Raw genomic sequence first — 26,375 nt, 5'->3', positions numbered from 1 at the left:
GAGGACGGTTCCATCTCTCTGCAGGGCTACCCATAACCTTTATAAAATTATCAACAGTACACAAATGTAATCAGCCTAAATGTCCAACAGGATGGCACAAGTTAAATATATTTTATCATATCCTCAGCATACACTAGCAGAGCCCTTCTAAAATGTGGTGGTAATGTAAAAAAAAGTTTGTGATAAACTGGGTCTGGTAGTGCACACCTGTAACCCTAGAATTTTAGAGGCTGTGGCAGAGGACTTGAGTTCTCTGTGAGACTGTCTCAAAATACACACACACACACACACACACACACACACACACACGGAGAGAGAAAGAGAGAGAGAGAGAGAGAAACAAGAGATCACAAAAGAATATGTATGATTGGTATGTTGTTAAATTAAAAATAAAAAGTAGATTTTTTTTTTTTTTAGGACTGGGGGTATAGCTCTGTGGGAGAACACTTTCCTGGCATGCGTGGAGGCCCCGGATTCTATCCTCAGCACTACAAAGTAAAAATAAAGAGTAAATTTCAAAAGAATCCACACAGGAGTCCTGGGGAAGACGGCAGAATAAACACCTGTGTAACCCTGGCTCTTCTCCAAGCCTCATGTAGATACTAAAATGAGCCTTTGTGTCTTTGTTTGCCCAAGGTGGCCCCGATCCCCTGCCCCAGCTTCCCACATGCTAGGATTAAAAGCATGTGCCAACTATTTCCAACTTCAAAGGCTATTTATAAAAGTATATACCTGAAAAAATTGATAAAACATTTTAAAAGAAAAAGTCTTTCAAGCGCCAGGTATGGTGGTTACACCTAGAGTCACTGCCCTTGAGAGGGAGAGTCAGGAAGATCACGAATTCAAAGCCAGCCTGGCCTACGTGTGACCCATGAGACATGTTTGTCTCAAACAAAACAAAAAATATCAACTGTGGGTGTGCATGAGTGAATGAGTCCCACAGAGAGTCCCTGCATGCCACTGAGACAGACCCCACAGGCATGCAGGATGGAGGGCACCCAGTCCGTGTAGGGCCAGACAGAAAGCACCAGGGAAAAGGCTTGCTTAAAAAGGTGAAATTGGGGCTGGACAGATGGCTCAGCGGTTAAGAGCACCTTCTTCCGAAGGTCCTGAGTTCAAATCCCAGCAACCACATGGCGGCTCACAACCATCTGTAATGAGATCGGATGGCCTCGTCTGGGGTGTCTGAAGCTACAGTGTACTTACATATAATAAATAAATAAATCTTTAAAATAAAAACCATGGAGATAATGCACAGGTTGCCAGTGCGTTTCTAAATTGGCATCCCCGCTTTGTAAAACTGTACCGACTCTCTAATGGTGAACAGAGGCATTCCCAGAGACCGAGCAGCTCCACCCCTAGGTATGGCCAGGCACTCTTACAGCAGACTTCACTCACAGCCGCACTGTGTTTAGTAGCCCAAATTGGGACACTGTCTATTTGCCTGTCAAGAGTCAAAATGGATAAATTACATCATGCTCTCCAAATAAAATTGTATTCAGCTGTGAGAATGAGTGATCTACGGTGGGTGTATCTCGCAGACATATTAAAAGGAAGATCTCAGATGCAGAGGGTGCTCTATGTTTGAGGAGGGGCTGTGTTCATCAGGACCAACCAGGTTCCGACTGCACCAATAGTTCTCAACCTATGGGTCTCGACTCCCTTGAGGGTCTCATGTCAGATATTCTGCAATCAGACATTTACATTATGATTCATAATAATAGCAAAATTACAGCTATGAAGTAACAACAAAATAATTTCATGGCTGGAGGGTCAGCACAACATGGGGATGAGGGACTGCATTAAAGGGTCGCAGCATGTTAGGAAGGTTGTGTTATTGTGGTTGAGAACCACTGGCTCTCTACGAAGCCCTAAAGCAGGAGAAGCTGTCTGCGATGTCAGATATCAGGACAGAGGCTGCCCTCTGGGGCAAGCAGTAAAGAGAAGATGCTAGTTCCATATGATTGCTTGATCTGTGACCTTTCGTGACACTACGCTGTATGCTTGTAGTTTCCTACGTATTTACTACATTTCCAAAAACAAGAGTGTGGGCGCCAGCTTTCTTCTGTGGCTCCTTGTTCAACGTCTGGCCTCACTTTCTGCCCTTGTGGTTATTAAAGTTGCTGCCAAACTATGCACGTGAGCTATTCACTGAGCTGCATCTAACAGCAGGAAATAGGATGGCTTAAGCTTGCTTTTCTCCTTTCTTATACAAACGGTTGCTGTCATTCTCGGTGTGGACTTTATCAGTATTGAATATACCCAGAATGCCCTGCAGCCACTGTCAGTATTGAATATACCCAGAATGCCCTGCAGCCACTGTTAGTGGCCATCTCCACGAAGCTCTGTTCCCATTCCCATTCTCAACTCTCCCCAACTTCTGGTCATTTCCATTTGACCTTCTAACGCTGACATTTGGGTGACTCTAGGTTTTTATGTAAGTGTCATGCTTCTCATATTTATATATGTGAATATATATTCATTTATGTTTTTAATAAAACATTTGTTGCCAGTCGGTGGTGGCACATGCCTGTGATCCTAGCACTCTGGGAAGCAGAGGCAGGCGGATTTCTGAGTTTGAGGCCAGCCTGGTCTACAGAGTGAGTTCCAGGACAGCCAGGGCTATACAGAGAAACCTTGTCTCGAAAAAAAAAAAATCAAATCAAAAAACCAAAACAAAAAAATTGTTTATTTTATGTATCTGAGTACACTGTTTCTGTCCTCAGAGGAGGACATTGGATGCCATTACAGATGGTTTCTGGGAATTGAACTCAGGACCTCTAGAAGAACAGTCAGTGTTCATAACCGCTGAGCCATCTCTCCAACCCCTATATTCATTTTTTGAGATGGAGTTTGTCTGTGTAGCTCTGGCTGTCCTAGCTGGCCTCCATCTCACAGAGATCTGCCTGCCTCTGCTTCTGAGTGCTGGGATTAAAGGTGTGTGCCTCCACCGCCCAGCTATTCTTCTCTTCAGCAAAGAGAAAACCTTTCCTAGAAGCCCGGATGAGGATTTCTCCTCAAGTACCATGGGTTGGGATAGGTTAAAAGCATATGTTATAACTAAATCACTATTGGACTGTCTATAAGAACTATAGACACTAATAATAACTATCTGTACTGTCTAGCTCCTGGCAGAGGCTACTCCACAAGGAAAAGTAATGACTCCAGTGTGGAAAAAATGATTATAACATTTCACAAGAAGAAAAAAATTGAAATTCACATACATGTGGAAACTAAACAGCACACTCCTAAATAGCCAATGGATAAAGAATAACTACCCAGCAAAATTAGAAGCTATTTTATGATGAATTAAAACAAAATCACAAGATTACAAAATGTATAGGATGTAGCATGCATAGTACATATTTGAGCTGTAAATGCCTATATTTAGAAAAGAATGAGCCGGATCAATATAAGGGAGAGGGATACACAGGTTGCTAGGGGAATCAAGGGGTGGGGTACTAGCTTTTCAGCAAAGATGACATTTTAAAGGATGAGTAAGGCTGGATGAAAGTGGGAAGGGATTCCAACAGAAACAAGAGCCTTAGATATAGCACGGAGATCTGAAGTGGCGTGGCATATGCTGCGCTGTGCGGAGTTCCTTCCCCCACCCCCACCCCCGCACCCAAGTGCAAACTATGTAGAAAGGTGAGAAACTGCTGCGGGGCCAGGTGGGGCCCTTGAAGCTTCAGCCCTGGTGAGAGCTTTGGCCTTTGGTCTTTGGATCATAAAAAGGATTGTAAGTGATGCGCAATATGAGGAAGGTTTCCTTTTCGAAAGAGCTTTCTAGATGACGTTTTCTATGGATATCATCTGGGTTGCATGGGAGTGAGCTGGAGACAGGACGACCAGAGAGGAACAACATCATAGACAGGGAGTCTAAGCGGCGTACTCCTTAAATTGGTCCCTTCAGACCTTCTGGAGGTCAAGAAATACAGAGTGTAGGTGTGGGCAGACATCAGGCATCTCTGCGGGCCTGCTTCCTTGTTTGCTGATGGTGATCTTGCTAGGTTCTGCCTAGCAGAGAGCAGACAGGCCATCACTCTGTCATGCCTTTCTTTTAAGGGCTCCAAAGTTATTCATGAAAGCTGAGCATGTATGACCTAACTGTTTCCCAAAGAAATACTGCCACATTAAGCTCTTAGATGGACCAGAGGATGGAGACCCAGGAGAGCCAGTGGTGCCGTTCAGATGCCTAAGAGCTGTTGCTGATGGCGCATTCTAGGACAGCTCTGAAGATCGACAATCAGGGAGTGCAGGAGAGCAGTGTCTCAGCTCAGCATCCTGGCAGAGGGCAAATTCAGTCTTCTCCTTTTCTGCTTATGCAGACTCCCTGGAGCAGGGGGGTCAAGGTGGGTGGAGCCTAGCCACACGGCGAGAATCAGTCTCTGCTTGGGCCATTCCTTCAAAGGCTGATGGATCCTGAAAACATTTCCAAAGATAGATCCAGAAACAGTGCTTAACCAGATATCTGGGTGCTCTGTGGCTCATCGAGTAGGCACAAATTGAACTAATGGCATAATTAAGGGAGAAGAAAATGGGGTTAACTTAGCAGTGGTGGGGCTGGGGGAGGGAGGAGCTGGATACAAAGAAATCTGGGCACTATCTTAGAAATTTGTGTCTGCCGGGTGGTGGTGGCGGGCGGGCGGGCGGGCGGTGCACGCCTTTAATCTCAGCACTTGGGAGGCAGAGGCAGGCAGATTTCTGAGTTCAAGGCCAGCCTGGTCTACAGAGTGAGTTCCAAGACAGTCAGGGCTACAGAGAAACCTTGTCTCGAAAAAAAAATCCAAAAAAAATTTGTATGTGCGTATGTATGTACGAGAGAGAGAGAGAGAGAGAGAGAGAGAGAGAGAGAGAGAGAGAGAGAGAGAGTATACATGCACCACAGTGTCCACGTGGAGGACAGAGACCAAATTGCAAGAGGTTCTCTCCTTCCACTAAGCGCCTCTCGGGCTCTCAGGCTTAGCCACCAATGCCTTTACTTGCAGAGCTGCTTCCCTGGCCTTTAAGTTCTCCCCTACCCACTTTTGTTGAGCATCATCATGAAAGACGATTTATTATTATCATTGCTGCCAGAGATTTGCTAATGTCAAGTGGAAACTTACATGTCCTCGGTCTCAGGGACCTCCCTGCCTCTCCTCATCACCTCCCTTTCAACTACAGGATCCCTGAAGGTGACACCAGGTTTGTCAGCGAGGTAATACTCAATACTTCTAAGCTTATCATCCACTGTCCCGAGCACTTTGGACTCGTTCCTTCTGGGCCACTTCCTTGTTCTACTAATAGCTCACCCTCTAGGAGATGGTCACAAGTTATAGGAATGAGGGCCAAATTTCCACTCATTCATTCATTCATATATATATATATATATATATATATATAGTTTTCCGAGACAGGGTTTCTCTGTGTAGCCCTGGCTGTCCTGGAACTCACTCTGTGGACCAGGCTGGCCTTGAACTCAGAAATCCACCTGCCTCTGCCTCCCAAGTGCTGGGATTAAAGGCGTGCACCACCACTGCCCAGTGTCCACTCATATGTTATATTTGTTTACTATTTAAATCTATCTATCTATCTATCTATCTATCTATCTATCTATCTATCTATCTATCCGTCTATCTATAGTCATGTGCTACACAGTGGTGGTTCAATCAATGACAGTTGGTGTTCCATACATTATAATGAAGCTGAAAATTTTCTATTACCATCTTTGAGTAAAGCCATTCTATGATGTTTGCACAGTGATGAAATCTCTTGGTGATGAATTTATCAGATTATATCTCATCATGAAGCAGTCCGTGTGTGTGTGTGTGTGTGTGTGTGTGTGTGTGTGTGTGATACACTTAAATTCAGCCAGTGGCTTGAAGAAGAGGGCAGTTTCTCTGGTCTGTCCTGTTTCCTGATGTGTGTGATAGTCTTGTCCTGGTCTTCTCTGCTCTGTTCCCTTTGTGTCTGACAGTTCTAGCTGTTCGAAAGGGCAGACTCACTGGAAGGAGCTGTGGGGATCTGGTCCACTTTGAAGAGGCAGCTGAACTGCACAGGGTATTGTCTTCCCTCCCATCTTCTTCACCCTTCCTCACTCAGTGGCTGTATTTCTCTAGAGAGAAATGATTGGCTTCTTGTAGAAGGTCTTCCAAAAACCAAGCCACTTGCTCTGAAAACAGAAATCGGCCACCCATAATTAGCTTGAACTGTATATAAAACCATCAGTTTTTACTTGTCTTTGTCCTAAATGATGCCAGTCTTGCACAATCCAGCTTAGGACATGATCCTGGCTTACTCGTTAGTAAGACAATAACTGTCAGCTTTGATTACAAGGTAGAATGAACTTGAAAAAGAAATCCTTCTAGGATCTGACCCATGATAATTAAATTCCAATCTTTGAATATGGGGGCAGGTATAAATATATTTCAGCTGCCTATGCAGCCTACTAGAGAATTGTAGCTCTAGAACATTCCCGAGGCTTCATAAGAGAGACTCAAAGAACATCTGCTGGACCCTGTTACTGTTCATGGAAGATGCTTTCTGGTTTTGAGGAAGCATGAAGAACTCAGAACTTCCGTGTGACTGCAATTACATCAAGCAATAAAAGATGAGGCGAATGGACTGTGCCATCAGACAGAAGAACTGGTAAGATCGAGCAGGTTCAAAACCTCGGGGAATCTCAGAATCCAGATCTGAAGGTATTGAGTCAGCTCCAGGCTAAGCACTACCCGTCCTGGAACATGTAACCAGGACACCCCACTGAGAGGGCCATGACATTCAGCCACATAGGGACAACACCTGAAGTCCTTCTCCATGTAAACAGAGCATCTCTGACATCTCAGACTGAGCCAATGGGAAGTGTCCATCCCTGGATCCCACCCTACCCCCAAATGTTTACAAAGTCCCTATCCACACGAAATAAAGTACATGAGTTATTTCACCAAGAATCATCTGAGTGGCTGATTTGTTTTTTTTGTTTGTTTTTTTGTTTGTTTGTTTGTTTTTTTAGCTATTAACACTCTGGGAAAAAACTGTTCCCCAGAGTGTAAGACCCTGTTTCAAAAGCAGGAACAAAGACAAAGACCTTCTTAGCTTCCTCAGCATAGATACTAAATACTCAGAGCGTGTGGTACTGTCCTAATCATATTATAAAGTGACTGCCTTTGAGAATTGGTGACTGGGATTTGTAGAATTATCTCTGCTCTAACTGCAGAAGAGCCATCTACGACACTAGAGAGAGCCACAGCAAACTGGAAGATGTTAAAAAATGTGGCCCTGGACAGTTCCTGAGGAGGGCATACCGCGGCGTAGTGTGCAACGTTGGTCATTAAACTGCTGTTGCCACACAGAGCAATTAAGGGAATTACAGCTCTGACACCATACCCCTCAGCGTTCTCCTAAACCAGAAGACTTTCTTATTATTGTTTTTTTTTTTTTTGCTTTAATATGCAGACTTTAAAAATAGACCCAAATAGATTTTACAGTGAGAGAAAATGGTCCATACTGTCTTGGGAGTGATGATAATACTTTACAATTCAGTTATAATAATGTTGACTCAACTCTGTAAATGTACTAAAAGACAGCAAATCATATGCTTTAAACTAGTGAGTTATGGGATGTATGTTATATCTCAATAAAGTGGCTCTTTAAAAAGATACTACTAGGAAAAAAAAAAAAAAACAGGAAGATTTCTCCCACTCTCAGAGCACGTGGCCTGATATCTCAGGAAAGAAGCTGCCTACCTCTGTGCGTGTGCATGCTGCTGCCCTGGGACACGAACGGCTTGCTCAGATGGCGTTGGCAGAGGTGCCCTGTGAAGGGTTAGTTGGGCAGTCCGCTGCCATCAGATAGGAGAGGGCTGGGGACAACTCTGCAGAGCTGACAGCAAAATGAAAGAAAGCCAGTTGTTCTATTGGGAAGGAAAGGCAGAAAGAAGCTGCTATCTGTGGAGCACTTCTTGCAGAGAACAAGACTTCCCAGAGGTAGCTGAGCGAGTTCTTGCTCTCGACAGGAAATGGCAGAACGTGTGTGTGTGTGTGTGTGTGTGTGTGTGTGTGTGTGTTACAGATATCTCATTTATGGCCAAACACTTGGACTAATTACTAATATTCCCCTGCCGAGGGCGGTCCACTGCCCTTCATGGGAGCTGGACAGCTAATTTTCTCCTCTGGATTTAATTTCATAAGCTGCCACACATGTACTTGGTAAAGGTGCTCCATTACATAAAGTCACAGTTTGTGCCTTTAAGAACATTGAAGTCGGGCTGGAGAGATGGCTTAGCTATTAAGAGCACCAACTGCTCTGCTCTTCCAGAGTTCAATTCCTAGCAACCACATGGTGGCTCACAACCATCTGTAATGGAGTCCGATGCCCTCTTCTGGTGTGTCTGAACAGAGCAATGGTGTACTCATATACATTAAATAAATAAATCTTAAAAAAAAAAAAAAGAACGTTGAAATTTGGGGGCAGAGGAGAAAAAGGCCAAGAGAAGATTAGCTTGATACTTAAAACCACAGCACATCCTGTGACTGGGGACAGTAATGCAACTCTTCCAGTGCTCTGACATCTAGAAGAAACTTCACTGATGCTGAAAAGCTTCTGGGGGACGGAGCCCTTTTCATCTCCAAATAGTCAAAGTTTAGTCTGATGCCCGGCACTTGACATGTATTGGGTAGACAGATGAATGTACAAATGAGTGAGCACACCTCCCTGTGTTATCTGTCCCGGATACCTTCCGGTCATAACTTCTCCTAACACTGTGCAACTTTGGGTTTGTATTGTTAATCTCCATTCCCACCCAGATTTTGCTCACCCCTATCCTTCCTCTCCGACAACACCAGTCCACACTCTTCCCAGACTCAGGTTCAGAATCTGTGCTGCATAATTTAGGTGTCCTGTCTTCCTCACAGGGGCTTCCTGTGTCCAAATCATGCGAGTTCCTTAAGTGACCGCATCCCTCTCAACACAGAATAGATTGTGAGTCCCTGTGCTGGTGCTGTGTACACAGTATCGGGGCGCCTGTGTAACGTAGCTGTAGCCTGATGACTGGAAAACCGGGAGACAGATTAGTTCTGTGTGAAAGCCTTTGACACGGAGACTCTGAACCCTCTGAGGAAGAAAACTGTTTATACTGCAGTATGGGGGATGGGCTGCAATATGCACCTCACTGGATTGCTTCCATGGACCAAAAGCTCTCTTTCTCTGAGATTCCTTTAACACAGAGGGGCTTCATCTCGCCCACTGTCCATGACAGGGCAGGGTCCATCCTTAGTGTCATTGGAATGACAGAGAAGATGGAACGCTGTTAGTCTCACAGTCTCAAAGGAACTGTTGATTTCCTCTTTTGCTTCACAGTTTTCTGGTCCAGGAAGAGCTGGCTGTGAGCAGACCCATGATCCTGTTGAGAAATGAGGCAGCTTCTCATTACCATCCAGCCAGTTTCCCCAAGAATTGTACTTTCCATTGTCAGATAATGACCTCAAACCTTTTCAACTCCATCCAGTAAAAGGCTGACACAGGGCCTTCTGCATTGCCCTTCGCATGCCTGGCAGTGATTAATGCCTCCAGCAGCGATTAAAGCTGCGTTCCCTCACTAAGTTGTCTGAGGTAGGGTGCCAAGTCCAATTGGTTCTCCGAGTCTCCTGATCGGAAAGTGCTACACACACACACACACACACACACACACACACACACACACCTAATCTCACACAATAATGTCTTCTCCATATGTTTTCTATTTAAATCTCATCACAATCCTGTCAAGTAGGTACAGTGTTTAACTTCCATTTTCCACAGAGCCTTATACTCAGAGGCATTGTATAGCATACCCAATGGCATACAGTCAGGAGAGAGAGAGAGAAAGAAAAAAAAAAGAACGTTTCTTTCCTTCTTGAAATTCGTGCTTCGACCCCATCCTCCCCTACACAAAGCAAACGTACACCATAATATTTTATGGTCAAGCAGACTACATGTAATCTGACTATATGGTGAATAAATGTATTATACGGTAGCTACTACTATGTGTGTAGTGGACACACGTTAAGGGGAGGAGCATCATTCACTCATCAGGAGTCTAGTGGGTGGGTGCAGGGCACTGGAAACCAAGACGCGTTGGATTTGCCCTCTTAGGGCTTACAGTCCACCGCAAGGCACAAACATAAAAAAATGCTATTATAATAGAATAATCAGGATTTTGTTAAGAGCTACTGAAAAGGTACAGCCGGGGAGCTCTGTTTTGGGCCAAAGCTGGAGCGATTTCCAAGGTGGGGAGTCTGGCCTCTTTTGGTCAGGGAAGGGCACTTTTGGGCAGAATCTCCTAGGAAAAGTCAAGGCAGAAGAACGAAAGAAGAAAAATTATTTCTTCCGAATAGAACTTCACCTAGATGACTGCAGGAAAGATATCGTGAAGGTAAGAGAGAAGCCAGGAGCTAGTTTATGTAAACGGGTTTGGAGAAAACCGCCGACGGTGTCTGCGGAGCTCAGCGCAGCAGGAGTGAGGGTGAAGGGGTTAAAGAGGGCGGTCCGGAGCTGCCCGGTAGTCCCGCCCACCCGCAACAGGGGCGGGGCTGCGCTGAGTGCGCGCTGGGATTGGCCACAGGGAGGGCGTTCCGCTAGGACCGTACCAACAGCCAGGCAGCGCGGAGGCGGGGGTGGGTGTGGACGGCCGGCTCCTCGGGGAGCGGCGGCCGGGGAATGGCCGGGCCGGCGGTGGGCGGGAGCCGCAGTGGCGGCGGCGGCGGCCGGGGGCGGTGAGTGCGGCGTGGGGCTGCCCCTCCCCGGAGGCGGCGGGGGCGGCCGGGGCCGCGCCGCACCGCACCGCGCGGGCGGCTGTGGAGCGTGCCTGAGGCCCGCCAGGTGAGCGGCGCGGCTGGAGAGGGCGCGCGACCCCCCGCCCGGGAACGACGGGAAGGAGGGAGGGAGGGAGGGCGCGAAAGCGCGGGCGGCGGCGGGGGGCGGGGCACCTCCCTCAGGGGCCGGATGCGGGGCTACGGGCGTCCCCGCGAGGCTGCGGGCGACCGAGAGTCCTTGCGGTGACCGGTGGTCGCTGCCAAGGATGATCCCCAGAGGCTCCTGGCCCTGGTGTCGCTCTTCTGTCACGCTAAGCTGGAACCGGCGGCCCGGCGAGCCGCGCGCTCTCGCTCGGTCCTTACGCGGCCCTCCTGGTGGCCGAGGAGCGCGCTCTCGCTGAGCCCTTACCGGGCCGCGTGGTGGCCGGGGAGCGCGAGTGACCTGCAGGCCCTGGGCTGGAGAGAGCAGCCGTGTCCTGGGGTCGTGCGCTCAGAGCGCCAAGGGGCACTACTTGAGATGAGACTGTCCGGAGTGGGCTGCGCTGGCGGTTCCATTTCCGGGTGTGATGGCCCGGCTATTAAGAGCGAGCCCAGACGTTGCCGTGATGATGAATGTGAACGTTGTCAAGCTGTGTCCTTGATTGTGGAGTCTGATAAGACATTCTTTTTAATCAGGAGTCAGTGATCTGTCAGGCTCCTGATAAATAGGAGAAAAGGGGGAACAACAGGGCGTGGGTGGTCCTAATACTATTACTTCGTTTAAAGACTATGTCTCCAGTAGGATAGGGAAGGCGTTTACAGTTTGGGAAAGGGATATGTTTAACACTGTCAGTTGGATCTAGAGCTAGGTGTGAGGGTCATGTCTACCCAGCCAGGTTCCCTCTGCAGATTTGATAGCTCCCTTTGGGAGAAAGTAATAATCTTTTCGCTGTCGTGGTCTAGGGCTTTATAATACAACCAGTAAAGTCAAGATTGTCATTCATTAACCATGTCTACGCTGCTTGGGTTGCAATTTCACATTGATCACAATGTGTTTGCCATTCCTTGAGTTTAGGCAAACCCTTTGAGTAGCTGAAAGCACTTCTGCAGGTTATCGTCCTGAAAAACATATTAAAGATGCTGAATTATTTGCATAGGCTCTGAGCCGATTTAAGGAAAATTTAAAATTAAATTATTGTATTAAATTAATAACTTTCTTAAAGTTTGTGAAGATGTTGGATCTTGTGTCAACAAGATGCCATTTCACATTAGAAAATGCTTATCAAAGGAGAACAGTGGGGTGGGGGAAAGGGATTAGTATTCCCCTTTAATCTTACCATTCCTGAGGCAGAGGCAGGTATGCATCTGTGGGTTGTAGAATAGCAAGGGCTACATTCCTCAAAAGCCAACAAATAGAGGAAAATAAAGGTACTGTAAGTCTAGTCTCAGTCATAATAAAGAACACAAATAAAAATGATGAAGGGAAAAGATAATTTTAAAAACAAATAAACCTGACTGGGTGGTAATGGCAGCAGACACAGCTCACACCTTGAATCCCAGCCTTTGGAGGCAGAGGCAGGCATATCTCTGAGTTGTAGGCGAGCCTGGTCTACTATAACGTTAGTTCCGTGACAGCCAGGACTACACAGAGAAACCCTGTCTTGAAAACTAACAAAAGTCTGGATTACAGCCTTCCTTGTGAAAATGGTGTTGATTTGCTTTGTTTCCTTAGAACTAGTGAGAAAATAGGTACTTTTTGTTTTTAAAGCACATGCCTTGCTTTTTAAAATATATTTTTGAACAAAAGTATACTTTGGAAAAAGCAAGTCACAGATTTTTATTTTTCATAATTTTTTATGTCATAGAATTATTTTGTGCTGTCAATGATTATTTAGTCACTTCTCTTGAGTTCCCTTTATAGATTTTAACTTTTTTCATATAGCCTTAAAGCCTTCTGTTGTTGTTTGTTTGTTTGTTTGTTTGTTTTGTTTTGTTTTTCGAGACAGGGTTTCTCTGGTAGCCCTGGCTGTCCTGAACTCACTTTATAGACCAGGCTGGCCTCGAACTCAGAAATTCACCTGCCTCTGCCTCCCAAGTGCTGGGATTAAAGGCGTGCGCCACCACCGCCCGGCTCCTTCTGTTGTTTTTAAAAATCTCTTCTGAATTTTCAATTCCTAAATGGAAATTTCTGTTTGCTTTTAGGACATGAATTATCTCCTTTTGACTACCATTTCAGTGCTTGTAAGTGTGAAGTCAGCAACTTCAGCCTTCAGATTGATAACTATTTAACACCTGGTGAGTGCTAAGATGTTACAATAGAGACAGCTGTTAGAGACACAGTTATGGACAGAAGGAGCTGTGGGTGACAGGTTGATCTGGGATAGAACACAAGATGATTTTTGTGGATTGGGGTAGAGGGCACAGTTATCAAGGAACCCTACAGTTGTAATTCATAGGGTACATAGTAGGTGTGCATTAATTTTTGGTTGGTTGAAGTAAATGGAAACGCTAGATCTTTTTATACTTGCCCTCCCCCATTTTTCAATCAAAAGGAATTAAACAAAACAAAACACAAAAACAATGTTTTAGATTTCTGTTGGAAATGTGTTATTAAGATGGGTGTCTGCAAAAGGTATTGTTCTGTGATCATATAGTGGTGTCCCAGCCACCAGCACAGATGGAATGCTGCACAGATTTCCTCCTGCCACTTGGACTGGCTAGCTGAGCAGTTAGACGGATAACCAGTGTTGTTAGTAATAACCGTACCAGTAGCTTCAGTGCTCACTGCCCTCTTGTCCCTCCCAGTGGAGATGAGAGAGGAAGGTTCTCCCTTAAGTGCTTCTCCAGCACCTGTGCATCTCTCCCTCTCTTCCTTCTGTGAGCCTCAGTGCGACTGAGTTCAATAACGTGGGCCTGGGGCATAGAACAGAAGTCCTTCCTTTGCTGCTGAAATTCCCTTCTGACTAACTTACAATGTAAATATGACAGCAAGAGCTGCTTAGAAGAGAATATAATGCAGAGATCCTCTGCTACGTGGGTTGATTACAGAAATTAATAAACTAGCCTGTAAATAATGAAAAGTTCTTCTGATATAATTTTTCTTGCCAAAACCAACAGAAGTGCCTGTCTTTCTAGATCTAAAGAGTCTTGGGTGTCAGTAAGAGCTAAGTGTCATGACAAAAGCCTAGAGTTGTGTTTCTTGAACTATAAAAAAAACAAATTTTGCCAGTGTTTAAGTATAAGTAGCTTAAAATATAATTTTTAGCATTTGGCACCGTATGTATGCCATTATATTTGATATTGCATTACTGTTTTACAATGAAGCATTGTTTTAAGACTTTGATTTATGATCATGAAAGAAATAAGGCACAACCACAGTTTTTCTTTCTTAAATTTCATCACTGTTGATGTTCTTTTGTGTTAAAAAAGTGCAACTATCAAAACTAAAAAGAATTATGGAGTAAACTGCTGTTGTGCTGATTTTGAATACACAGTACATCATACATACTTTACAAGCAAGTTCAATGGAGATAAGGTTGAAATCATAGAAGATACAAATGACCTTTCAAAGTCAATACAGTGTGTTTTGAAGCTTTAAGACTAATACCACACATCTGAGATCAGTGAGCTACTTGGTTTTGACCATTAGTGCTATTACTTGAGCTAAACTTATGCATGGTTCATAATTTTTAAAGTGTGTAGCTATTATTATGCATGTTATTGTCCTTTCTTCCATTCTTACCAATATGTGCCATTTACAAAACAAAATGGTAATAATCAGTAATAGTCCTATATAAGATGTTAGCTCTGCTTAGTCTTTGACTGATCTTGCTCCAGCCTTAAAATTTTGTGATTGACCTCTGTTGTGTTTATTCTAACCCCCCCAAAATTTTCTAGCCATTTGGAATATCAAGGTTACCCTGGTGTATGCACTGCTGTGTGCATTATTGTTCTTGGTTGTTGTTTTATGACTTCATATTCATGTCAGCAAAATATGAAATTCTGTAAACAAAAAAAGTCCTGTGGTCTTAAAAAGCAAAGCACCCCCCCATGTGCCCCACTGCTGCCGCTGCCACCGCCCTCCCTCTCCCGCCCCTTCTATAGCAGGAAACAAATTGTTCTTGAGAAGTTTCCCATCAGGAATTTAGTAGAAGCAGGTATACTTGTATCATTTTGATGTTTTGTTACTGTTTCCAGACAATGTACTTTGAATCAGAATCACTGTTCATGTACTTCAGATGCTCTTTATCACATTAGTGACCAGAAATGAGGTGGAACTCCCCAGCCCCTACCCGCAGGAGCTATGTAGGGTCTTACTGTAAGTCGCAGGGAGTTCCGCCCTAATTTAGGGACTGTGAAGAGTGAAGGGAAGTTGGGTCTGATTGACTGTTGATGGATTGTGCTGTGGCATATACAGAGGCTATTGAATGCAACTTACAATGCTTAATAAAAATCTTTATTTTTTTAGTATAAAAGAGAGAGAGCTGAGTGTCAGACAATGCAGAATGAGACAGTGTACTTTGGTGTGTTTGAGGTCTGTACTTTGTGGGGAAGTCCTGGCTACATTGGAGGAGACTGTTAATTTGGGTACATTATAAAAGGAGGCCAAGGTGCTAGTGGTGGCGCACACCTTTAGTCCCAGCACTCAGGAGGCAGAGGCAGGTGGACTTCGAGGCCAGCCTGGTCTACAGAGTGAGTTCCAGGACAACAAGAGCAACACAGAGAAACCCTGTCTTGGAAAAAAAAAAAAGGAGGTCAAGGAATATGAAATTATGAATGCGAAAGGACAGAGCCAAATGCAGATAAGGAAGTCTTCTAGTCTGTGTTCTCAAGTGTTGACTCTGCTGTTTCCGCATACCTTTGCCTTATTTATCTAACGCTGAGAAATAATGTATTAAGTGCTAATTCTTATTTAGGTATGCATTTGTGGAAAAAGTCTTACAGTATGGTGTGTACTTTATTTCTTTATAAACATGTAGTGCAATCCTTGTCTCAAGTTTAGTATTCCCAGGATCCATTACTGTCAGTAATTAAACAGGAATCAGAGGTGATTGTGAAATGTAGCTGTGCACCCTAGCTTTTCTACTTACTGAATCTACTTTGAATTGTCTGTCATGGCTGAGAAAGCTACACAACTTCTGGTTCTGTGGAGTAGACATCTAGGTCACTCTGCTTCCCCAGGTCCAACTTAGGATAGTTCAGTAGGCCTGTTAGGGTCTATAGACTCTTCTCTCAGCATTAGTGACTGAACTTTGTAACCACTGTTGGGGTTGCCCAAAGACCTTTTTAATTCATTTCTTGTTCTCAGTCCTTGTGTGTGTACACACCCTGTAGTATGTATGTATGTATGTATGTATGTATGTATGTATGTATATGTGTATGTATGATGTATGTATGCGTTTTATGTTGTGCAGTTCTGGGAGACAAAATAGGACTGAAGAGAAGACTCAGTGAATAAGGTTCTTGCCATGCAAACACAAGGACCTGAGTTCAGATCCCCAGCACCCACATAAAAACTGAGAGCGCATGGCAGCTTTTAATCCCAGCATTCCAGAGGCTGAGCTGGGATCCCTAGGACAGCTGATTAATTAGACTGAATCAGTGAGCTCTAGGCTCAGTAAGGGACTCTGCCTCAGTAAATAAAGTGGAGAAGGATTGAAGATGGCACTGAACATCTCACACAACATACACACATGTATGCACACCTACACACCTACACATGCATCTACATGTATAAGCATACACATGCATAAAAAGAAAATAACATGGAAGATGTAGTGTTGGACCTTGTTTCAGAAACCATTGCCAGTAAATACTTGAAGATCTGGTTCAGCCTTGTCTGATATATCATATATCATATATCATTCTTGGGCAATGTCTTCTTGTACTTTCTTCATTCTTTCTCCTAATATCTCTAGATTGTCTTTATTCCCAATTTCATCAGGAACCAGGTTAGCAATAGCAGTAGTCTCGAATGGTGTAGGTATGATATGCAGATGGTAGCAATATAGGCAATTTTGAATACGTAAAACTGGTAACCATAGTAAATATTTCTGCAGTTTTTACTATGCTGTGTTTCTGAATTCATTATAGGGCTTATTTCTCCATGTTTGTAAAAACAAAGGCCATCTTTAAACCAAAGTCTTGACAGTCCAGAAGAAATGCTTTTATCCATAAGTCTCTCTCCCTTGCTATTCACTTTTCTGTTAGGGCCTTGGGAAGTACAAAAAAACTAAAACATCGCCTGTCTTCAAGGAACTCACTAGACAGTAGAAGAGAAGGGTATGCCAAAAAAGTGTGTGTGTGTGTGCACACGCATGCCTGTATACACGTGTGTTCCTTCATACTCTAAAAAAGTGATCACACTAGCCATCATTTCAGCCCAGGTCCATTTGAGTTCTGTTATTTCTCAAAGTTACTTCTCGTGGTTTGTAAGCTTGGTAATGGATGTACCATGGAGCCTACGCAGGGGTGGAAACTAAGGTTCCAGGTAGGCCTGCTTGTATGCTTGAAGCCCCGAGTCAGAGGATCACTGGAGCCCAAGAGTTCTGGGCCAGCCTGGGTAGCAATATACTGAGACTCTGTCTAAACAATCAATCAATAAAATATTAAGGTGTTTTTAATTGCAGATGTTTATATCTTTTGAGAACTGTAGTGATTTGCACCTAAAGGCAATTCTGATTAAAAAAAAAACAAAAAAACTAGAGGGAAATATTTGAAATTCTATATTCCCGCAGCATATATGAAGAACATTCTATAACACAGCCTTAAATGATGTTTTATGTGCTGAAAATCGAACAGTAAACACTTTGAACCTTTAAAGCACTTTCCACTGAGGTCACTGAAAACTGCCTGTCTCTTTTTTGTGTACAGGTCTTACTAAAGGTTTTGTTGGTTTTTTGTTTGTTTGGTTTGTTTTTTGATTTTTGATTTTTGTTTTTTTAAGGGAGAAGGTTAGACGGTTGTCTTGAAGTAAGGTTTAAATGGAGCTAGGTTACAAGGTTTTCATTCTTTTATTTTAAAGAGAGAGTTTTTGTTTTCATTTTAGTCTCACGCCTGGGCAGTTTCCTTGATGCTTCCTTAGAGCCTGGTGGTCATTTTTGTTGCTGTCCTTCACAGGTAAAAGACTTCACATGGAAGTTTCTTATCTTATAGATAGTGTATGGGTGTTTAAGTGGAAATGAAAATATTAAGGAAAATCTAATAGTTCAACTTGAAATTAGATTTTTTTTTTTAAATACCAGTAACTTTAACTTATTCTCAACACTTCAGTTTTAAAAGTTTTAAGCCTTAAACAGTTTTAAGGACAGAGTCATCATCTTTAAACACAGCTAGTTTTCTAAATGAAAGACTTGTGAAAGGCATGCTGTATTTCTGATTTTTGTGTGAAATAGAATGTAGGGCCATGCTTCTGTTTTAGTTATATTGACTGACTATGGTCAATTTTTTTTTTTATTGCTAAGGGGCAAAGGATGTAAACCTGTAACAGCTAATAAGATTGTAATGTTAATGCCAGTTAAAAATCAGAGGGTCAGGACATTAGGAGAAAGTATCTTTCCCCTCTGTATTAAGGGGTTAAGAGTTTTGCTGTTGGCTTTGGCTGAAATACAAAGGTTAGGAATTATAAACTGAGCATGTGTAGTATGAATATGTGATGTCAGCTTCGATTGCACTGTATAAATAAGACTGTAGAGTATGTAAGTAGATTTTAGTAAATGATCTATATTAGGGTTGGATATGAAATGACTTTCCCAATATGCTTAGGCTCAGAAGTGGAACATAGTTACTTGTATAGCTTTTTGATCAAAACAAGCTATAAAGCCAGTTCAAATCAGGTGGAGAAAAAAAATAGACCTCATCCTTCGGTGGGAGGAATTGTTGATGTCTATCTATGGAAATAGTCCACAAGAAAATCTTGATTAAATTCAGATCTGGGCTATCTGTGTAGCCTCTATAGGTAAAGGCACTTGCCACCAAGCCTGATGACCATGTGTTCAGTCCCCAGAACCCACAAGGAGGTCTTTTGATTTCCATACATGTCTTGGGTGTGTCTTGGGTGTGTCCCATACATACACAATAAATACACAAATATAAGAACTTTGTATTAAGATCTTATTTTTTCTTAAACTTACCAATTCTTCAGTTTTGCTGAAACCAACACTTTCCAAAGAGATTGATTGGTAAAAGGGACCTAAGAGTTTGTATTCAGGGTAGGAGACATGGCGAGAACATGCATAAATATGATCACATACAAGCTATTTAATAAAGTCTCTATGCCACAGATCCCCTAGTCATCTGCACAAAATGTTTGTGACAGAATATTTACTTGTTTTGTGGTATTTTATGTCCATAAGGCTTCCATTTATGGGGAAGAGCTTATTTGACTAGAAATTCTAGGGGGAAAAAAGTGAAACTTCTGTTCATTTTTACTGAAACTTTTACTTTTCATAGCTGTGAATAAAAGTTGGAATTAGCCTTAATTTGTCAAATCAGAGGCCCAATCAAAGGGGCTCAGCTATTAATGAGGCTTGGAGCCTCCCTAGAGCTGTGACTTAAGGGACCTCCCCAACCCAGTAAGTATTGGGCTAGGTGTTCTCCACGTTCCTTAGCTGCCTACATATGTGAATTTTAACTGCACAGTTTACACACCTCTGCATCAATACGTTTTTCTATATATCTTCTTTGCAGCATCACTAGATTCTTAAACAGAGGCCTGTATACTAAGAGGCCATGTTTCCTTTCCTCTGAATCTATAAAGGTCTTGTAGAAGCACTTTACAGACAAAGGTTTATCCTTCCAAACATGTATCAACATGAAGGGTTGTGGTGTATGTGTGTGAAAGATGAAAGAAAATGAACCTGTGTGGTAAGCCCCACGTGGGCTGCTGGGGAGTGAAGGAAGTGTTCCTAGGAAGACTCCTTGTGAATGTCTGCTTCCCAGAGTTTATGCCAGCTTGCCATTGTGGAGACTGTTGGCAAATGTTCTCCTTTTGGCACTGCCTCTTTTGTATTTAACACTTTCTGAGGTATGTGGTCACCTTGAGTCTGCTTGTCCTTTGAAGTAGGCTCTGTTCCATATAACAAACCTGAAGACAAATGACCGTTTGTAGCTGAACAGTGCTGCCCTGTGTGCACATTTGTGCAGGAGGTAAGGACATGAGGTGGAGCGGGTACGCAGTGCTACTTTGGGAATGCTAGGGAGGTTTCCTGAGTAGTTTGGAAGATACCCAGTAACCCTGCTTTTATTTTCTTGCATCTGAAGTGGAGGATCTTAAAAATCCAGCTTGCAGAGTATATAATATATAACTGTTTGACTCAAATCTAAAAAAATAATAATACACCCAGAAGCTGGGTCTTGGGCACCCTTTTTCAAATATAAAGGAGCAAGGGGGGGGGGGTCCTCCTAGGGAGTCATGATTCTGGGCAGGAAATTAGGAACTGTGTACAAGGCAATTTAAGGCAGAATGTAGTTCTACACTGGTTAAAAGGAGGGAGGTGTTAACAGTGTGGGGAGAGGCTAGAAATGCCCTTAGCTGAGCCTGGAGAGAAGGATTGGGCTTTAAACAAGAGGAGGTAAGGAGAAAGGGGGTGTTTTAAGGGTGTTGAGGGTGAGGAATGGTGGAAGCAAAGGGCAGATATGCGTCAAGAGGAGACCCAGCATCCATAGTTCTTTGTCAGGAGCCAAGATGGACCATGAGAGAGCTGCTTCACTCAAAACCACTTAGAACAGTGGCTCTGGGCCTTCCTAATGCTGCAGCCCTTTGATATGGTTCCTCATGCTGTGGTGACCCCCAACCATGAAATTTTTTGAAGTAGTAAATATGTTTCCCCTGATGGTCTTAGGCGATCCCTGTGAAAGAGTCATTTGACCTCCAAAGGGTCAAGACCCACAGGTTGAAAACTGCTGGGTTAGAATAAGCCTTTAATGCCCTGTTAAGGAATTTTTAGAATTCAGGATGATTGACGGACTGGTTAGGTTCCATTGAAGCCCACAGGTCCAGAAATGTGTTCTTTCCAGGGTCAGGTAGGAGGAACTGAATATTACAGTGAGCTTGTGGCTGGGGCTGTAGAAATAGAAGAGAGTTGTAAAGAACAATGCCAAGTCCCTGGCAGGTACGTAGGCACAGCCTGTAATCCCACCACTCACCACATTAAGATGGCAGTGGACCAACTACATAGTGAGTCCCTATCTAAACAGTTTCCTTCTTTCAAAACAAGAAGAAAGACTAGTGCCACTGCAGTCTTATACCCATATGTGTCAGCTCATGAGTCACAAACATAAAAGCACACTTCCCTTTTTTTCACATCTGCTCTCACTATAATTCTTCAAAGTTGAATAGTGATAATGTAACAATTTAATTTAATTCTCCCAGTATAAATTTCTGTTCTACCTGAATAGATGAATTATTTGCAGTGCAGAGTTGATGAGTGTGTTCTTCTGATGCCTTGTTAAAAGGTAATGAGATTTCAAAATGTAACACTTAGAAACTGGGTTTCCAATTTGAATCTTTTTGTCTTAATTTTGGGACTGTTATAACTTTCTATTTCATTGATAATTAGAAAGACAGATGTGGCTGGAGTGTATAGCTCAGTAGTAGAGCATTTGGTTAGCATTCACAAGAATCTGGGTACCATCCCCAACACAACAAACAAATCAACTCTAAGCCCAGATGGGGTGGTACATGCCCGCAGTCCCTGCAAGTGGGGAGGGGAAACAGAAAGATTGCTTCAGTTTCAAGGCCAGCGAAAACAAAACAAACAAAAAGAGGTCTGGAAGTGCTATTTATATATGAGGGAAGAGTCTATTCTGCATCTAATATGCATAACCATTAGATATATACTCTCAAAGCCAGACTTTAGTCCCAAAGTGCATTTTATAGAAAGGAAAAGCACGTTTATCTGTCTCCTTTAGCCAGAACTGCCCAGTGTTAGGCTGTGACTATTTGGGTTGGAGGTGCTAAAGATGTTGCTACCTTTCTGTTTCCCTTATCACTGCACCCTACAATATGTACTGTTGAAAATGAAGAAAGAACGGGATCTTTGAAGATAATACTGAATCCACTCTCCTGACACTGCTGGTGTATGTAATTACCAGGAACTACTTTTACTGAGTGCCATGCCAAAGCTGATACCATCACAGTTACAAAAAACAAACAAACAAACAAAACAAAATAAAAATCCCTTTTTTAGTTGCACTCACATAACTTTTGTCCAGACTTTGATGACACAGCAGGTGGCCAGGGGACTAGGACTTGACTTTACCTCTTACTATCTGCTTCTGTCTTGAAAAGAACAGGAAGGAGTGATGGGTCCTTCAGAATGAATGTCACATCAGCTGGCCCAAGGCAAGGCATTGCTCAGAATTTTGCTTTTGGGTTGTTTCCATTTGTTAAAGAAGCCTCAAATGTAGGTGGAAGTGTCCCAGCAAAGTTGTTTGCTCTGTTTTGTGTTGGTCTTATTTCTTAGATTAATGGTTTGGGTTGTTGAGTAAATTGTACAACAAAGCAGCGCCCTGTTATCTTCTTTTCATTTATTTTGTTCCATTGCTGTACAGTACCATCAATAGGCATATAGCAGAGTGAGCTTGTGCACATTTTAAAATGGCCCTGTGGAGCTGGGCAGTGTAGCTTATGTCTATAAGCACAGCACTTGTGTGATATTAGCAGAAATCATGAGTTCAGCCTTGGACTACTTGAGACCTAGTCCTAAAAAAAAAAAAAAATCCCAGTGGAGTGGAAAAGCAACCTCTCAGCATACAAAGAAAACTGAATTGGATGTTCTGACACCTCCGTCTCGGGAATTGCCTGGAGCATGGTGCGCACACTGGAAGCAGCACTCGCTTTGCTCCATGGCGTCAGCATCCTTGTCTCCCCATTCACGGCATAACAGTGTTAGATCTTGTGAGCTGTCTGCTCAGTCTGCTAACAGCCAGATGGCTTAGGAAATGGTTTTCCTTTACTTAATTCATCCAGATTTGATTATCTGTACTTTAGCAGGAAAAATAATTAGTGGAGGTCTGATTAAGGAGAGTGTTGTACTTAATCACATGCACATAGTCTGTCTGACTGCTGGATATTTGCAACAGGAGTTATGCCTCTGTCCTGGACCCTTGTTGTTAGACCCTTGTTGTTATTCTTGGGAGTTCGTGTTTCACAAGGTATAGAAGGAACTGGGAAATTACCACACATGACAAGGGTTCACTTATGGATCTTGAACAGTAAAACTTGGAGTTAAGAACTATCCTTAGCTTAGGTTTTGTTTTCATTTTTTTCTCCCCTTATTTTTATAATTTTTGGAAATATATATAGCAGCCAAATGTCTTCAAGATGAGCCCCCTGTCCTGATTGAAATGAGAACCTGTTTCTTATCATTTTCCGGGTACCCAGTTCTTCTTTCCTCCTTCCTTTTTTCCCACACTGTCTTCAGCTAAAGGGCCTTCTCAAGCTCACTTTAGCAATGAATCACTGAAAGGGTAAGTAACGTATTAGAGGCCTACAACATGTAGAAGTAGAAGGCTGGAATTCCTGATCAAGTCATCCTTTGTGCTTTGGCCTACAGGAATCATGGAGGCACTGCAGTGAAGGAATGTGTAATCATGGAATCTTGCTAATTGTCACCACCTGTTCTTTGTGATAAGCCAGCAAGGACGTGGGCGGAGGAGAAGGAAAAGAGGCCAACATGAAGCTGAAGCAGCGAGTTGTGCTGTTAGCAATACTCCTTGTCATTTTTATCTTCACCAAAGTTTTCCTGATAGACAATTTAGATACATCAGCTGCCAACCGAGAGGACCAGAGGGCTTTTCACCGAATGATGACTGGCTTGCGGGTGGAGCTGGTACCCAAGTTGGACCACACCCTGCAGTCTCCTTGGGAGATTGCGGCCCAGTGGGTGGTGCCCCGAGAAGTGTACCCTGAAGAGACACCAGAGCTGGGAGCAATCATGCATGCTATGGCCACTAAGAAAATCATTAAAGCTGACGTGGGCTACAAAGGGACACAGTTAAAAGCTTTACTGATTCTTGACGGAGGACAGAAAGTTGTCTTCAAACCTAAGCGGTGAGTCTTCATCTTAGAAGGTGTATGCGCTGGTTGCTGGTTCAACTTGGGGTTCCTATAGGCACATTCTCCTTGCTGTTCTTGTCAGTAAAATGACAGAGCTAGACTGGAACATCTCAGAAGCCTTTCTAGTTCTGAAAGTTCAGTTATTCTTTGAAAGAAATCTATGGGAACCCATCTTGATTCCTTTAGGTCTTTTTAAAAGCCAGATATGGTGGCTCAGTCAGACCTGTCATCTGCTCTCAGGAGAGTTTGGCAGGATTGTGACAATTGGAGGGCAGCCTGGGATGTTACAGTAAGGAACAAACAACAGACCTTTTGAACAGAGCTGATGTTGATTTCTCTGGGGCTTTGTTTGTTGGATTGTTTGTTTTGAGACAGTACAATCCAGGCTGGCCTCAATTTTGTAATCCTCTTGCAACATGCAGGCCTGAGCTTCTATGCCTGGCCTAGATATCAGAATACTAAATATCTTCAGTTTGGCAAGATTTAGAGAAACAAAATGAACTGAATAGAAAATAAACAGTCTGTGGCCTCCTCTACCTAAAGTACAACTAAAAACTAGATATCCAAAGTGAGGAGATAGAGTTAGTAGACTTCAAATGGGGGGTGTCCCTGCTGAAGCACTGATTCCTTTATCTAGAGCTTTGTTGTGTTTGGTTTCTGTTTTTTGAGATCAGGACTTCAGCACATTTAAGTTTCTGGTTCATTTAAGGAAGTATACTAGGTAAGTCCCATTAACTATCTTTCCCTCCAATTTCCCTAAGTTACTAATGTTCAGTTATCCAATTGATGATCCAATAATAGTATTTTAATTTAAGTCCATGATTTGATTGGGCCTAGTGATGCATACCTTTAATCTCAGTACTCCAGATTTCTAAATTTGAAGCCAGTCTTGTGATACATATAAATACACACACACACACACACACACACACACAGAGGACACTTATTTTTTTTTTTTAGTATATTATGCAAGTGATTTTTTTCTCAATGTACATGTATTCATTCTAGAAGTAAATTTGTTTTTTATGGGTAACAAACAACTGCAGTGGAGAGATACCATGACCAAGGCAATGCTTTAAAATTGGAGACTTGCTTACACTTTCAGAGACTTAGTCCATTATCATCATGGCAGAGAGCATGGCTGGCAGGCGGGCATGGTGCTGGGAAGTAGCATCCTGATCTATAAGAGTATTGGCCTGGGCTTTTGAAACCTCAACGCCCACCCTCTGGCACATTTCCTTTAAGTCCATATCTACTCCAACAAGGTCACACCTACTAATCCTTATAATCCTTTCAAGTAGTACTGCTCCTTGATGACTGAGCATTCAAATGCAAGAGCCTGAGGGGCCCATTCCTATTCAAACTACCACACTAGCTAAAGCAGTAAGCTTCCGGTTTGGAAAGAGACATGTCTTAAAAATAATAAGGTAGAGAACAATAAAGGAAAGATATCAGCCTCTGGCTTCCAAACACACTCACAAACACATCTATATACACACATCCGTGAACAAGGCCAGGCATTGTGACGTGTGCTTGTGATCTCAGTACTGGGGAGGCAGTCAGTGCATTCTTGGGTCCCATTGGCCAACCAGTAAGTTCCATGTCAATCAAAAACACTTATTAAAAAGTTAGATGGTGCTTAAAGAATGACACTGTGGTTATCCTCTAGCCTCCACATGCATGTACACACATATGCATATACACCCATACAAATTCACACATATGTGTACACACAATCACATACAACACAGAATTCCAGCCTCCTGACGCCACTGTGGTTCCTTCATTTTGATACTTACTCCTCCTCTTTGCTCTGGAGCCTACCGTCAAAGTCCGTGAGGCTTCAGCAGGAGGATGCACTGCAGCTCATAGTTTGTCATGACTGTGCTGAAGTCCTGAACTGTATTCAAGGCCTGGTCCCCAGCTGAACGGCCACCTGCACCTGTGGTGGAGAGAAGAGTGCTTGTTACTGGGCCGGCTTCTGCTGCAGTGATATTTTTAAACTGACAATTTAAAGGCAGCCAGTATAAACCTAAGGAACCTTAAAGCATCGGGCTGAGAAGGTGGTGACTAGAAGGCATGGTTGCCTTCTAATAGGACCCCTGGGCCACTGTGCCTTAAAAATATGCTTTAAAGTAGGGTTTCACTTTGTATTCCAAGAACGTTGAAGGTAATTACTTCTTGTGGTTCCATTTCCAACTTGATGATTACTGTTTGAGCATCAGACATGCTGTGTTCCGTGGCACTGCTCGTCACCTGAGTCTCAGCATCTGTGTCACAATTTCCTTCTAAAGTCCCATAGGTCCCCTTTGGTTCAGGGACGCAGGCGAGCAGCTGTAGGTAAGTTAGATACTTTTTCCTTCCTAATTAGCAAGTTCTAAATTGTATCTTTGAAAGGTGCCAGTTTTTCTTTATGTAATACATGTGGCATAAAATCATCAGAATGCTTTCTAAGATGAAAGAGAACTTAAAAATTACCTCCTTCCTTCCAGTCTTGGGTCTTATAGATAAGGGATCACTGAGATGCAGAACAGAAAGGCTTTGCTCAAGGCTATCCTCTTATTACT

General features: G+C 43.2%; 1 protein-coding gene across 3 annotated transcripts in view; it reads left to right on the top strand.

Moving 5' to 3' along the window:
- The first annotated feature begins 10,666 nt into the window (after nucleotides 1-10,666).
- Fam20b (FAM20B glycosaminoglycan xylosylkinase) overlaps nucleotides 10,667-26,375 on the top strand; it is a 35,689-nt gene continuing 19,980 nt past the window's right edge. Inside the window, exons 1-4 of one of the 3 annotated variants that reach the window (XM_052200200.1) lie at nucleotides 10,737-10,836; nucleotides 12,951-13,043; nucleotides 17,797-17,867; nucleotides 23,306-23,802. In XM_052200200.1, coding sequence (XP_052056160.1) covers nucleotides 23,426-23,802 — 377 coding nt within the window. In that variant the 5' untranslated portion in view covers nucleotides 10,737-10,836; nucleotides 12,951-13,043; nucleotides 17,797-17,867; nucleotides 23,306-23,425. The other 2 variants (XM_052200199.1, XM_052200198.1) reach the window with 2 other exon arrangements.

The sequence above is a fragment of the Apodemus sylvaticus genome, chromosome 12 (genome assembly GCF_947179515.1).
Source record: "Apodemus sylvaticus chromosome 12, mApoSyl1.1, whole genome shotgun sequence".
In the NCBI taxonomy this organism is placed as follows: domain Eukaryota; kingdom Metazoa; phylum Chordata; class Mammalia; order Rodentia; family Muridae; genus Apodemus; species Apodemus sylvaticus.
This window is presented reverse-complemented; position numbering and strand designations above follow the sequence as displayed.